The sequence below is a fragment of the Ptychodera flava genome, chromosome 11, assembly GCF_041260155.1.
Source record: "Ptychodera flava strain L36383 chromosome 11, AS_Pfla_20210202, whole genome shotgun sequence".
Taxonomy (NCBI): Eukaryota; Metazoa; Hemichordata; class Enteropneusta; family Ptychoderidae; genus Ptychodera; species Ptychodera flava.
In genome coordinates, this window is record NC_091938.1 from 17,830,783 (window position 1) to 17,847,458 (window position 16,676).

The 16,676-nt window shown below is 36.5% G+C and overlaps 1 protein-coding gene across 3 annotated transcripts in view; it reads left to right on the top strand.

Annotated features, from left to right (window-relative positions):
- LOC139143689 (retinoic acid receptor beta-like) overlaps positions 1-16,676 on the top strand; it is a 77,642-nt gene that overhangs the window by 52,700 nt on the left and 8,266 nt on the right. For all 3 annotated transcript variants that reach the window (XM_070714206.1, XM_070714207.1, XM_070714208.1), the window contains 3 exons: positions 6,211-6,399; positions 7,063-7,267; positions 16,138-16,296. In XM_070714206.1, the coding sequence (XP_070570307.1) occupies positions 6,211-6,399; positions 7,063-7,267; positions 16,138-16,296 (553 nt within the window). The remainder of the gene's footprint in view (positions 1-6,210; positions 6,400-7,062; positions 7,268-16,137; positions 16,297-16,676) is intronic.

Sequence of the window (16,676 nt, forward strand, 5' to 3'; positions counted from 1 at the left end):
CCGTTTCCTTCCCCCCCTTTTCCCCCTCCCCCTTTTTCCCTATCAATGCTGGTTTGGCACTATTGATACAACAGTTATTGTCTTTTATCACTGGCTGCATAATACTTCCGTTTTCTGTTTAGCATTTTTGGACATACAAACAGGGATGTTAAGGATAGCTGTACTGATGAGTATGTAACAAGAAAAGGACATTACAGGCAGGTTCTGAAGTGATGCGCGCGATGACCAGAAGTGATCTTTTTTAAAGCCTAATTTGTAATTATGAGCACATTGTTAAAAATCTGTCTTTCAAACTTTTGGCGTAGCTCTGACTGCATCACGCTAGTTGCTGACCAAGCACAAATCAAAATGGCGGGATTCTATCCAAGATTAGGGATTTGCATATTGATCACAATTGCAAGGTAGTCATTTTTGCTGGGCTGGAGATGTCCCAGCAGCTTATGTTTTTATTTCTAATGATTGTAAATTGTTCACTTTTTAAAGTCTAACATTCAGTCACCATTGCTGTTCCTGTTTTCGAGTACCGTGCTATGCCAAGCTGGGAACCTCACTCCTGTAATTAACAGAATGGGATAAATAAGACTCCAATTACACAATATGAATAACTGAACACACCGATTGCATATTTGTTTGAAAGTTATGAGTCTAGCATGTTGAGTTCAACAGTTCACGAACATGGTTACGTAGTACTACAATCATGTGCATCTGTAGATATGCTTGGTGTGGAGAGATGCCATACAAAGCAACAATGGCTGTGAAGAAGTTGACCAACATTTACAGAATTTATGATTTCCTTTGTTTGATTTCAAAAAGCAAAATAAATGTTAGCTTTGGCATTTCTTGCTGTAGTGATGCAAAAAAAAATGATAAAAAATGTTCCTTTCCTGTTGAATTATGTGAGTTTTTAAAATATTTTTGAAAAGCTGCAGATTTTGTGAGGAGCTTCCAATTATAAGTACACATATGGTGTACTTACAACTGCAGATATCATGGTCTTCTATTCTTCAACCATCATGTTTCACACAGTCGATGATGTCATCTTTATCATTGATAAATGAATTTGCACTCTGCAAAATCGATCGTCCGTGATGCAAGATTTCAACACAGAGCAGGCATCCATACTGCTTCCCAGGTGACTTCCATTAGTACAAGGATGTGTATCATTATTTGAATGACTTATAGCTTTGTCAACCTACACAGAGTTTCTTACATTTTAGACAAAAATTGACACAAAGTCAGCAGAGTTTGACTCCCTTTTTGCTCAGGCGTGTCAAAAACATGCATTAAAAAAAAGGAAATCCTAAGGCGACCTCTAATTATTTCATACATTGTGATGTCTGTGCAAGCTATAAGGAAAAAATATTTCCATTGCATCACACAATGCAGACACAATTTGTATGGCTCTCTACCAAGGCCTGACAGTTAGTACCTCTTGATTCTTGCTCTTTTTAGCTCCATCGATCACATCAGCTCATTGTCATGACTGTCCCCACGCTCCATCAACCCCCCCACTAGATCGATACCCATCTTCCATATGCGGTGTCGAATTTCTCTTCAAAGGTTTTCTCCATATGAAAATCAGCGTCTAACCATATTTGCTATTGGTTTGACTGACAATTTGAATGAACGACATGACAAATTTGTCATTAAACGGAATACAAGAGCTGGTAAGAGAGCAATCACTCAGTATGTCATTGTGGTTGAGTAATTTCAAACTACGGTCCCATTTTTACTGATTTGTATTTTCTTGTAACACACATTGTTCACATTTTCTTTTAGAATTAAGTTTCTTCCAGTTTCTCCCGGTGGAAACACTCTTTTATTCTAAAATAGCGTAACAAACATTATTTACTTTTGCACATAAACCAAGATATTTTATTTAGTTTTTCAGGTAGAACAAAAGAAAATTAAGTTGTCATCAGGAGGCAATCATATTTTTATTGTTCATCGAAGAAATCAAACTCTGAGAGCAAACTTTTCCCGTTCCTGATTAACATTATGAAAAGTGTATCTGTCTTGTCATATTTGTTTCTATTTGTGTTTTAAGTTTTGGTCTTTACCAAAGGGGACATTAGGAGTATACAAGTCACTCATCTAAAGCAGTGTACTAGGCGAGCATATGTATTTGTATAACTGAGAACTCCTGTTTAATTCATGGGAATCTTTTGAACATTTAGGCTCGATTCTATGATCAATTTGCAGTTGAGATTGATGGCAAAACCTCCATATATGAAGAACTAGCTTGTCATACAAGTCAAAAAATGCTTCTCATGAAGCAGTCCAGGTTAGGACGAAAATTGTATAAGTGTTTTGTGTATTCCTTAAAAATAATAATTGTTATGACTACCCAGGAGAATATCTCCATAATATGTATTGTAGTCTTGCTGATTTCATCAGCTAAAGTTTAAAGTGACAAACCTGTAACCTTTGATAACATTTTCAGTACTTTTCTATATTTTTTTGTTCTAATCACTAAAGTATCTTTCAACACAAAGTCTTAGCCTTGTCAACACAATGCATTGTGGGCAATGTGCAGTATTAGTGTTGACAAATGAATTCTAGTCTGGGCTAGAGCTCATTCAGTAATAGTAACATTGGACATTTCACACATACATGCTGTGTTCGCAAATTGACACTGAGGCAATTTCCCGTGAATTTTTTGGAGCACAGCAAGAAAATGTTACTTTACAAACCAGAACCAAAAACTAGATAACGCATCACGTATTACTGCTGCTGGAGCTTAAAGGTGGCAATAGTTCTTCCAAAGGAAGATCCACTCACCGTATTTGGTATCTGCTCTTAAGTGCCAGGATGCAGCTCATTTGCTAGTGCAACAGCTGCAGTTAGTCTGGTTCAAACCCTTGGTATCTTCTCTTATACTTCTTTCTGCTGTTTTGCTCTGAGTTAGTGTAACTCCAGGAGCCACACAACTTTTGCGCATGGAGATTAAAAAGCCCAATTCGAGCCAACTTGGCACTTGTGTTCTTTTGCCAAAGATTTCACCAATGGCAACCTCAAACTGGTTGTGCATGATCTATATTGCTTTTTTGAGTGGATTTATTTGGTTGCACTGCACTGGTTATTATATCAACATAATTCAGGAAATTACCTCTTCTCCCCATTTCCCTTTATTGAAGTCCAGCTTTGCTACAGACAACAATAGGACAGGACCAAACCACTGTGGCGAGAGGGTTATAATTGCCTTGTCTAGCAAGCGCATGAAAATCTAGACAACTTACATCATCTGTGCTGCAGCTCTCGAGCTGAACAATTGTGAGCAAACAGATCATGATCTAAAGTAAACTTTTTATTTGACTTAATATTGCAAAGGATTATGTGTCATTGAAAATGGTTTAGTGGTTAACATCCTTCTACTGAAAACACATAGATTGGTTTATCTTGGGGAGTACAGACACTATTTTATGTCTGGAATCACACACTGAAAGTAAAAACAGCTCCTAGCCACAACCAGCAATTACTTACATGAATAGCTGGGGAGGAGGGATGGGAGGGGAAGTGGGTATGACTGACAAAATTGCAGGTTGTAATAAAATGCTGATGATAATACGTGTAGTAGATGCTTACCTTGTATTTAAAATGGCAGCCTATTGCCTCCTGATGGTGGTAGTGTAAGTCAGTGTCCATGAAAACTTATTATCCTTACACTAAATAGGTAAATAAATACAGATTAAAAATCCAGACAGGGACTTCATATTGTCCTTTTTGGTTGACCATGAGCATAGTCAGTACAATTGCATTCAGTGCAAATGTACAGTACACTCACAGTCCCGGCTCACAGTCTCTCCATCATGGAGGGACTGCAATATGCACTGAAATCCATTTGCTTTGCATAAAGCGGGAGTCCAACAGCCATATCCATGTAGTCACATCATCGTCCCTTCCATGGCTACAGTTTGGGACGTCCCTGTTGTTTTCAATAGGACACTGGGACCTACATAAATGGATTGAAGGGTTAAACCCTGTACATAGTTAGAACTCAGTACTGATGTGTCCGGATAACCCTGTTTGAGCATCAATCAACAGGGACAGCACCACCATTTGTCCTTGCCAATATTTGAGACCTTAGCCATCGTGAAAATACTGTAAAAGATTTCCAGTAGGTCATATCATGACATATTCACATGTGTTTGGAATTTATCCATGAAGAAATAAGCAGGTTTTTTCTAAAATTTGCAAAAAGTTCTTGCAAAATTTTTTGTGGAAATTTGTATAAGAAAACTAGTCTGTAATACACCTAACAACTGCAGTGACAAAACAAGTAGTGACAGAAAACTGTAAAGCTCTTTAAAGTATTAAAGTGAATAGACAATATAAGGTGAGCCGCCATTGAGTATTGGAAATTAATATATACATTCAGACAGATAAATTTCAAAAGTTGCATGGCCCAGAATAGTACCTGCTGTGGGAATTATTTGTTGCCTACTAATAGACCTCGCATCTGACATCGGCCAGCTAAAAATTGACAATTATCACCAGGCAGGTAAGTGCAAAATTTTACCTGCCCAACCAAAAATAGACCTGCCCAACCCAGGTGGATATTTCTTAATTTGCTGCCTTGGAATCTGAAGGTTTTCTCCGGAGTCAGCACTTTTGTGTTGAAAATGTTTTCAGGTCACCATTTTGTGCTTCCAAAGCAGCATAATCTTTCTGCATTCCGTTGCCAGCTGATCTGCTGTTAGCTGATCAGTGATTTTCATGTAGGGGCTAGAGAATAAAGTGTGCCGCCAAACTTTATATCTGCTGATGATTCCACAAGTAGACATGGCCAACACGCCTCTGTAACCGTGCATGAATGCATGTATATCATCCAAATCTGTGTTAAATGCTCTCAATGGGTAAATATCCAATATAGCAATAAGACCTCAAACAGCAGTCAGTTTCTGGTGAAAGTTGGTTCCATGCCACATATAGAAACTTCATTAACTATTTCATATTTATAATGTATTTGACAACCTACTGCTTTTCTGAGGTATTCCCTGCCACCGTTAACTATACATAATCACAGTGACCTACAGTGATTGTTCATTTCAAATTTCAAAGGGCAAAGTGCGTAACACGGACGCAACGTAGAGTATGTCATACCATGTCAGCCATGAATGTTCATGCAGTTTCCGTTCATATAACTGGACAAGCAAAGATGTCAATTTTACAACTACTGATAGATCTGTCATAAAAGGAGAAAATCACTCTTTCTGATGGAATTTATCATGCCATGAAGAGAATATGAAACTACCATCATATAATCAACATGGAGGTTGCTGTTTGGTGGAGTAACCATCAGTCAATAATTAAACTTCTCCATGACAGTGGTTTTGCTAAGGTTTGCGAATATCGGTAAATGATCTGGTAACCCTGGTAGCATTTCTGCTGTCCCCTGACCTGATTGCAATGACATACCAAGGGGAATCCCGGTAAAATGACTGGGGAACCATGGCAACATTTACCTGCTGACCGCCCTTAACAAAAACACTGCACAATATCATGTCAATTTTAGTATCTCCGTTTGTTAGCATTTATGAAGGCGCCTTCTTTGTGGGCCGCTCTTCCCAGGTGTTTCAAGTGTTTCACTAAAGAAAGTTATACAAAATTGCCAAAATAATAAGTACTGAATTAAGAGAGTGACTATTTCTCTAGGTTTGGCATTCATGCTAGAAAGTCCTGTAATCCAATGTTGGCTTTCTTCCCTGATTGTTCCATGGACTGAATATCAGATGTTAAACATTTTACAATTCATAAAGGAGCCGTTAGAGAAGTCTCGTAAATTTTTGATAATTTACCAATTTGTGCTTCCTTGAATTACCTCTCTAAATTAAGGTAGAATGCGCCTCTGGGACACATATTCAGAGTCCCTAACTTTGCAATTCTTTTCTGATCTGCCACTTGTTGGGGTTCATTTTAAAGCTCTTCATGTAATAAAACTTTTCACTCTCTTAGTTTTTCATTATCCTGAAAAATTCAATGTTTACTTTTGTCCTGTAGGTGCATTTATAGAGAACAACTTCACCAGACAGGTTTTCCTCCTCAGTTGTCATCTGTGAAATGAAAATTGATCATCTGTGATAATGTTGCACAGATGTACATTGGACCGACTTTGCAGCCAGCTTTGCTATCTCAGCTCTCATTAATTTTGTTTTGCAATCTCTTCGTCTTGTCACATTTCTGACAGTTCTCTTGTTTCTTTTCTTGTAGGCAGCAGATCCAGCGCCAGGCGTTGGCTCGTCAAGTGAAACCGACCCCTTGCTGTTTGAGTATGTCACAGACATGTCGTCGAGGGCGATCATCATGGTGGTTGAATTTGCCAAAAAAGTTCCCGGCTTCCTACAGCTCAAGACACAAGACCAGATCACGCTACTAAAAGCAGCGTGTTTGGAGATCATGGTAAATACTTTTATACCTTGGATTCAAAAAGTTCAAACAAGGCTGAATAGGGTGACTGCTTTTTGATAAGATCAATGTTTTCCTTGGAAATCTTGTTATTAGTTGGGTACCCAACAATTTTTCCATTATTTTTAAATACATGTACTATATTTGCAATGATCCACGAGCAATACCTAGTGTTGAACGTACGGATTGAAATTAAGGTAGCACCACCTCAAAAGTGAAAGACCTATACTTTTGCTCAAACTTTCCTCGATGAAACTTTTGACCATTCTCTTACCAAATCAAGAATAAAAAATCTGGGGTTACGATGCAAAATGTGGTATTAGAGAGGCAAATTACCTGAGATATCTCGATATTTGAAATTCAAAATGGCTGCCATCCCTGTGTTAACTCTATGGGGAAAAATAAATAATGTTTGATTTTCGAAAACTAAAAAATGTTCTTAAACCAAGAGCTTTAAAATGAGCCCCACAAGTGGTAAATTAGAAATGAATTGTAAAAGTTTGGGAATCCGAATATTTGTCCCCGAGGTGTGTTCTACCTCAAACTGTGGATTGTGAACATTCAGTAACAAAAAATACATCTACATCCTTTGTGATGTACATTGTACCTCGGTATTCTTAAAGACTTTATCTTTTGACGTTTTTCTTTTTGTCTCAGATTTTGAGGATAAGTTATCGGTTCAACAGAGATGACGGTAGTGTCACATTCACATCAGGATTAACACTCACAAATTCCCAGCTGAAAAGTGGAGGGTTTGGAACTCTCTTGGACACAATAGGACCATTTTCCAAGCAAGTCTTCAGTCTGAAGCTGGATGAAAGAGAGGTCGCCCTGCTTTCCACAATTTGCCTCATCAGTGGAGGTTTGTAATTTATTTTCTCAATAATTTTTACGATCATCATGGTTAAGTGTGACCAATATCATTTTCATGAAAGGCCTGTCAACATGGGTAACCAGATATGAACTGAAAATGCTCACGTGTTTCATTATATATTGCAGTTATGTGTAAATTTGAACCTTTGTCACATGTTTGCAACTTCATTGAAAGTATTATGATCAACATAATGAACAATGTTCACCACCGATTAATTCTAAAAGGTCAAGAAGTATACAAATATGTAATTAGCTGAAATGAAAATATTAAGTTCTTTGACTGCTGTCATTGTATCACCACTTTATATAGCAAGTGTAATTACCTTTGGTCAAGTCCTTCAAGCCATATATGCCAAACTGTGAAAGCTCATTAGATATGCAAATTATAAATTAGCTGACATGAAAATGTGAAATGACTTTCAATATTGTTTTAACCTGGTATAATCATCAATGTACATAGCATGTTTTGCCAACTTTGATCAAGTGAATCTCAGAGGAAAGATCATCGAAAATGCAAATTAGGAATTGGCTGAAGAAAAATTGCTTAATGACTTTCAATAATGCTGTATCATAGTATCTTTAATGTGTATAGCAAGTTTCATCAACTTTGGTCCAGTCAATTCAGATATATATCCCTAATTAGCAAAGTTCATTAAATATGTAAATTAGGAATTGGCTGAAGTAAAAATGCTTAACGATTTTTAATATTGCTGTATCATAGTGTCTTCAATATATGTAGCAAGTTTTGTCAACTTTGGCAGTCAATTCAGATATATATCCCTAATTAGGAAAGTTCATTAAAAATGCAAATTAGGAATTGGCTAAAGAGAAAATGCTTAATGACTTTCAATAGTATTGTACTATTGTGTCTTTAATTTACGTAGCAAGTTTCATCAATTTTGATCTAGTCAATTCAGATATATATCCCTAATTATGAAAATTCCTTTAATATGCAAATTAGGAATTGGCTGAAGTAAAAATGTCTTGTGACTTTTAATAATGTTATATCACAGTATCTCTGATGTATATAGCAAGTTTCAATAACTAAAATCAAGTCAATTCAGATATATATCCCTAATTATGAAAATTCCTTTAATATGCAAATTAGGAATTGGCTGAAGTAAAAATGTCTTTTGACTTTCAATAATGTTATATCACAGTATCTCTGATGTATATAGCAAGTTTCAATAACTAAAATCAAGTTAATTCAGATATATATCCCTAATTAGGAAAGTTCATTAAATATGCAAATTCGGAATTGGCTGCAGTAAAAATGCTTAATGACTTTCAAGAATGTTGTATCATAGTAGCTTCAATACATGTAGCAAGTTTCATCAACAATGGTCCAGTCAATTCAAATATATATCCCTAATTAGCAAAGTTCATTAAATATGCAAATTGGGAATTGGGTGAAGTTAAAATGCTTAACGACTTTCAATAATGTTAAATCATAGTATCTTCAATATACATACCAAGTTTGGTCAATTTTGATCCAGTCAAATCAGATATATATCCCTGATTAGGAAAGTTCATTAAATATGCAAATTAGCAACTATCTTTCATGTCACCCCTTAATGCTTCCCACGGCTGATATATCTTGGTGTGATCAACATTTGTAGCAAATCTCATCGTATTATGTGCAGTCGTTTTTAATGTATATCCGTTTTTTCTAAAATCATTAATTATGCAAATGAGCAAAAAGTATGCAAGCCAGACCCACCAAAAACTAATCAGTTCTTGCCATTTGCAAACTCAATCTATGTACCAGATTTGATTCTGATCTGATCAGCCGTTTTTGAGATATCGGACCAACAGACAGACAGACAGACAGACATCGCTGCGACATATGCACGTGAGCAAACCAGATATGAACTGAAAATGCTCACGTGTTTCATTATATATTGCATTTATGTGCAAGTTTGAACCTTTGCTACATGCTTTGCTACATTTAAGTGTTATGATCAACACAATGAATTTCACCACAGATCATTCTAAAGGTCATTAAGTATTCAAATATGTAATTAGCTGAAATAAAAATAATCAATTTCTTTGAGTACTGTCATTGTATCACAATATAGCATGTGTAATTACCTTTGGTCAAGTCCTTCAAGCTCTGTATGCCAAACCGTGAAAGCTTGTTAGCTATTTATGCAAATTATGAATTAGCTGACATGAAAATGCAAAATGACTTTCAATACTGTTATAACCTGGTATAATGATCAATGTACACAGCATGTTTCGCCAAATTTTATCAAGTAAATGCCAGTATATATCCCTAATTTGGAAGGTTCATTAAATATGCATATTGGGAATTGGCTGAAAAAAATGTCAAATGACTTTCAATAATCTTGTATCATAGTATCTTTAATGTACATAGCAAGTTTTTGCCAACTTTGGTCAAGTCAAAACAGATAAATATCGCTAATAAATGCGGGATATCGGACCGCAGGCGGGCGAAGATTGCATTATAAGCGCGCCAACCCAAACTCACTGCATGGACATCACATTTACGAAATCGAAGTCCAAAGTCAACTACGTCATTGTTAGAATAAGAGAGGTTTTCCATCACACGGGAGCATACCACCACAAATTTTGCACAGATGGCGTTGCACTGGCATTGAAAAAGGGTGCATGGGAGCATGGGAACGCGGGCAGTTTCCCTCGCTATGGGTAGGAAATGCATTGAGCAAGACACACTTCCGGGTTCGCAAAAAAACGAGGATCCCATTTACGGGGCGCTCAAATATAACTATTTGCTGTGATACATAGCAGAGGCGTATATGTTTGTGATGCTGAGAATAACATCAGTAAATAAATGACGGGTTTTAAAAGTTGACGTTTTTTGCGATGAAACAGACTTCTGAAGGTAGCTCGCTTGGGGAACACGTCATCCCGGCCGCTGTCCGCTTTGACCCCAGTAATTCACACTGGTTTTGGTCGGCCCCAGGTACCCAAGTCACTTCGACCCCGTCACACTTTTGCCTACATGTCCACGGAGACGATTCAACATGTTCCACAACAAAGCCAAGACAAAAATTGAAAATATCAATAAAATGGCTTCACAAAGGCTGAAATACACGATACTCGATGAAGTATGAAGTTTATGAAATGAAATCAAAATTGACAACACAAGTGTTTGTCTCGGGTAATACCAATTGAAGTTGAACTATTCTACAGAGTGTTTTTTCCATACAGTGCAGTATTTGTCAGTGACAAATTAATCTTTGCAATACATTTTTTTGCGATGAGCTGGAAATTTGATTAATATCGAGTTAATGTACATAAATATTCCGTTATTTACTGGGACAACGTTTATTTTCTCGATCCGCTATCTGCGGACTACGTGCTGAAGTACATTGACTGTTCATGTCAACGATCGTTTCTCCCTCTGAAGAGTTTCTGTATCCCGTTCAACAACGCTGTACCTCGATCACACGATAGTGACGCTATGTAGCTGTGCAGTATTGAAACTTATCATAAAATGGCCACCTCGTCTAACAGTAACACGTATTGTCGGGATTATCGTACGGAAAAAGACTGCAAAAGTAAGACTTATGAATCTTCATCAGAATTGAACACATCATGATTGTACACGAGTATCAACCGTGAATGCACGTTGAGCTCGGCAGTTACACAAGCATGGTACGCTACATGCATAGCCCTACGAGTATGGCGACAGTGTCCGGCTTTGGCTACGCCGGGGGCTACGCCGCCTACCGGAGGTGGGAGGCGGCGTAGCCAAAGCCGGACACTCTCGCCATACTCGTAGGGCTAGCTACATGCACTGCCGCGATGCCGATCGTATGCATTCCAAGGCCTATCCCGGAATTTGTTTCACAAACAACCTCAAAGGAGAGCAAACATACTTCTATGGACAATGACGAATACGTTTCTTGGCGAAGCAAAATCAAAACAGTGCAGAAGTACATGAAGTAGGTCATGGCCTTGGACTCTGTGCACGAACCTGATTGGACACTTCAATACCTTTGACCCAAAGTTATTATTCATCAGCACTTCCATGCCATGAGGCTAGGTAGAGAACGTATTAGCCCTGCGTACGATGCGCACACCACACGGCTATTAGCTGTAGCGGAACACACAGCATCGTACGCAGGGCTAAGAACGTATGTACTCATTTCTGGCGATCGAGCAGCGAGGGAAACAATCAATTACCAAGGATAAAGCTAATTTGCTAAACGATATTTTATCTTGAATAGTGAGTTGAATGAGTAATAAAATATCATATTTTTAATGTTCAATACGAGGTTGAAACACGGAGGGACCGTGGTTGAAACCAGAGCTATCCAGCTGTAGCCAACCTGGACAAGCACATTTCACAGCGCCCTCAAACAGTCGATTGTTTTCACTTGTCATACGCGGCGTAACAGAAAAATTAAAACTTTCATAACTTCATTAATATCCAAGCCACGCCCACCAAAACCTTTTCAGTTCTAGCCATTTGAATTCTGAAGATGTCTACCAAATTTGAATGAAATACGTTCAGCCGTTTTTGAGAAAATGGACCAACAGACAGACAGACAGACAGACAGACAGACAGACAGACAGACAGACACACAGACAGACAGACATCGCTGCGACATATGCTCACGTGTTCACACGTGAGCAAAAAAGGACCAAACATTAGTTTATTGACCTGTCGTAAGAGTTTTGGTTCATGTTATAACGTGGGTTTTCATTGACAGTGAATTGCTACAATATTTTTTTGCTCACGTGTTTACACACGTGGGCATATGTCGCAGCGATGTCTGTCTGTCTGTCTGTCTGTCCGTCTGTGTGTCTGTCTGTCTGTCTGTTGGTCCATTTTCTCAAAAACGGCTTATCAGATCAGAATCAAATCTGGTACATATATTCAGTTAGCAAATGGCAAGAACTGATTAGTTTTTGGTGGGTCTGGCTTGCATACTTTTTGCTCATTTGCATAATTAATGATTTTAGAAAAAATATAATAACAACTACACAAAATTTGATGAGATTTGCTACAAATGTTGATCACACCAAGATATATCAGCAGTGGGAACCATTAAGGGTGACATGAAAGATAAATGCTAATTTGCATATTTAATGAACTTTCCTAACTAGGGATATATGTCTGATTTGACTTGATCAAAATTAACCAAACTTGGTATGTATATTAAAGATACTATGATTTAACATTATTGAAAGTCTTTAAGCGTTTTAATTTCAGCCAATTCCTAATTTGCATATTTCATGAACTTTGTTAATTAGGAATATATATTTGAAATGACTGGACCAAATTTGATGAAACTTGCTACATGTATTGAAGCCACTATGATACACATTTTTGAAAGTCATTAAACATTTTTACTTCAGCCAATTCCGAATTTGCATATTTTATGAACTTTCCCAATTAGGGATATAAATCTGAATTAACTTGATTGTAGTTGTTGAAACTTACTATATACATCAAAGATACTGTGATATAACATTATTGAAAGTCAAAAGACATTTTTACTTCAGCGAAAACCTAATTTTAATATTAAATGAATTTCATAATTAGGTATATTTATCTTAATGGACTTGATCAAAATTGATGAAACTTACTATGTATATTAAAGACTCTATAATTCAATATTATTGAAAGTCATCAAGCATTTTCTCTTCAGCCAATTCCTAATTTGTATATTTAATGAACTTTCCTAATTAGAGATATATGTCTGAATTGACTTGACCAAAGTTGACAAAATTTGCTACACATATTGCAGATACCATGATACAACATTACTGACAATCACGAAGCATTTTTACTAAAGCCACTTCCTAATTTACATATTTAATTAACTTTGCTTATTAGGGATATATACCGGGATTTACTTGATCAAAGTTGGCAAAACATGCTATGTACATTGATGATTATACCAGGTACTAGATCAAAACAATATCGAAAGTCATTTCACATTTTCATGTCAGCTTATTTATAATTTGCATATCTAATGAGCTTTCACAGCTCGGCATATATGGCTTGAAGGACTTAGCCAACGGTAATTACACTTGCTAGATAAAGTGGTGATACAATAAGAGCAGTAAAATTACTTTAATATTTTTATTTCAGCTAATTACATATTTGTATACTTCATGACCTTTTAGAATTAATCGGCGGTGATTATTGTTCATTATGTTGATCATAATAATTTCAATGAAGTTGCAAACATGTGGCAAAGGTTCAAATTTACACATAACTTCAATATATAATGAAACACGTGAGCATTTACAGTTCATATCTGGTTAGTATTTGAATGGGTATACACAGTTCATAGGTTAATTGACGCTATAAATTAGTCTTGGCAGAGTTTGCTTACCTGTTGAATTAATGATGAACTGTGTAGAAAAGTAAAATATTTGTCATGTTAGAATGGTTTCGTGAGCAGAGCACAAAAAACTAATGTTACAGAAGGGAAGCACAGAGAGAGAGACACTATAAAATTTTGCCTCTTCTATACATTACCAACTATTTTTGTGTTGAAATGAAAGTGTTTTTGTAAAATTCTTGTAAATCAAGGGAAGCACAGAGAGAGAGACACTATAAAATTTTGCCTCTTCTATACATTACCAACTATTTTTGTGTTGAAATGAAAGTGTTTTTGTAAAATTCTTGTAAATCAATTTAATTCGTTCAGCCCCATTCCATGGATATAGGTTCACAATCACCATCGATAACAATAGGTCTGGGCCAAACCATTGTGGCGAAAGGGTTAATAGTCTTGCGTTGGTAGAGATTGTCAGTCTTTTCAGATCATACAATAACCTCCAAAAACTATTGTAAACTTTAATCTATAAATTTCTCGATCAGTGGAAAAATTTATATTGCATTATGTAGACTTTAATTACAAACAGAGAAGCAGTGTGGTGTGTTTGTCAAAATTAAAATCATGCAAAAAAGACAAAACTGTCCAAGTTTTACAACTGGAAATTTAGGCTAATGCACATGTACTAGAAACGCTGGGGTTTTAATGGATGCTGTGGTTTCGAATATCAACCCAAGCTACGTTAATTACCCTTTCAAAGTGACTCTTGGATCAGCGTTTGTCTGGCATGCCTGAAGCGGTGCTTGCGAGTTGCCATGTGTCTGATCTGTAATATCTTACAAGGACACATTTTGTGTGACAACAGATACTATAGACATCGGTTGTTCAACTGGTAGAGCTTGTTGTAGGTGTTGCCATGGGGTGTGTGTAACTCATGTCTGAGTCCTTGAATATACAATGTGTAGTATAACACTCTGTATGTTCTTTGAGATAAATATCTTACCTGTTACAATTCTCCAAATTAGATTTAAGGTAGAATGCGCCTAACAGCATCTTTTGATAATCAAATTATAACTTTCCTTTACTGTTCTGCTGCTAATTTAGCAAAAGAAATATTCACAATTATTTGCAAAGGAATTTTTACGATCCCAATTTTTGTGAAAATTTAAACTTTAATCGTTGGCCACAGAGTTAGCATGTGTTATTGGAGCGACCATTTTTCATTTCAAAAATCAGGAAGTCTAAGGCAATCTGTGTTCATAATCCAAGACTGTTTTCACAGTGACCCCTAGTTTGTATTCGAGATTTTGAAAGACAGTAGTTTACGTTTTTTTTGAGGAAAGTTTAAAAAGGTTGAAACCTTAAAGGTAATACAGTGGTTTCTATTGGGTTTGAACTCACAACGTACGGTACCCAATCACCTAGCGCAGTATTACCTGAAAAAAGATACAATATTGCAGAAAGTTATGACCATGCAGACATTGCAGGCTTTTTCATCATTTTTCTCCCTGATTAGCAGACCCATTCGTTTTGAATTATATTCCAGCCTTGGGGTCATCTAAGGTTTCATCTGTTCAGTATGTCATTGCATGACCAATTTGTTATGATTAGTTCAGGTACACTTTCCTATTTTTGCATGAAGTCTAGCAGTTTCACATTTTTGAATTCATTGGCTGATACCACCTGCCTTCCTGTATTCTCATCTTAACTGAATTTTGTGAGAAGTCCACACAGTGTTGCGATAGACAAAACAAGTGAAAAACGAGTGATGCAGTCCAAAGCTTTTCCTAGTGTTGTAAATGTCTGCCTTCCTCATCTCATAGAGGGCGCCCTTCTCTACCTAAATGTTAAGACGTCCTGTTTGATTTTAACCCTTTGAAGTCAAGTTTTGTCAGCTCTAAAAAAACTACCCTAGCCATTTTCAGATTTTGCCAAAATTTTGGAAAACCTGCGACCAAAGAAATGTGATGTCGAGTTGGTCCAAAATTATCAAAAAAATCAGAAAAAATCATAAAATTGGTAAAATTTTACACTAAATTTTGGTGTGAAAAATTACAGCACTCAAAGGGTTAATTCTTGTGAAGGATAGCTAATTCAAGTATATAACACACTGAAACGTTGATTGTAGCTACTAATCCATGGTTCCTTATATCCCAACAAATATCCATGGATTTTGAAATATTTCCGCATTTTTATCGGGGGAAGGGGGGCATTGGATGACAGTGATAGCTCTAAAATAGGGAATTTTATAGTTTGCATAGCTTAATTGTGCATGCCAGTGCCTCTTACAGAATGCTGCTAGAGATATGATGTATGAGATCACACTTTCATATGTTCTGTTTAAATCAGCAGTAATACCCAACAATCTTTTGTAATGTTTGTGAACAAAATATTTATGTGATTCTAAAAAACATCTGAGAGAAATTTTTGACATTTGAGTCAGTGGAACAAGTTTAATTGTGAATGTCAAGTGCAGGGATACTTTTCTATTGAGCATGTGCAGAAGTAATCAATAAAAGTAAAAATACAAATGATTGATTGATTGATTGATTGATTGATTGACTTCATGTAATAGATCGATCTGGACTTGAAGAGCCGGAGAGAATTGAGAAAATGCAAGAGCCATATCTGGAAGCCCTGCGGATATACGTACGCAGACGACGTCCGACTGAGCCACACACTTTTGCCAAGATCCTTATGAAGATCACAGATCTTCGGAGCATAAGTGTCAAAGGTAGGCAGGAAATATTTTTGAGTGAGCTGTTGGATGCCTCAGAATATAGATTTGCATAGCTTTCTAAATATGGTATGACAAGTTGGGTGTTTATAAATGTTCAGTTAATGTGGTAGGTGTAGGTATCAGAGAAAAAGTTTCTTGTTGACAATAGGCGCTCAACTTACTGAGGTTAAACCTTTGAGCACCAAAGTCAATGTTTGTCACCTTTATAAAATATACCCCAGTCAATTTTTTTTTCAGATTTTTGACACAATTTTGATAAAAATCTTTAGCCAATGAAATGTTATGTCCATTTGGTCCAAATCTATCAAAAGAATTACAGAAAAATTTAAAAACCGGTGAAATTTGCGCTAAAATTTTGGCGGGAAAAAATTACA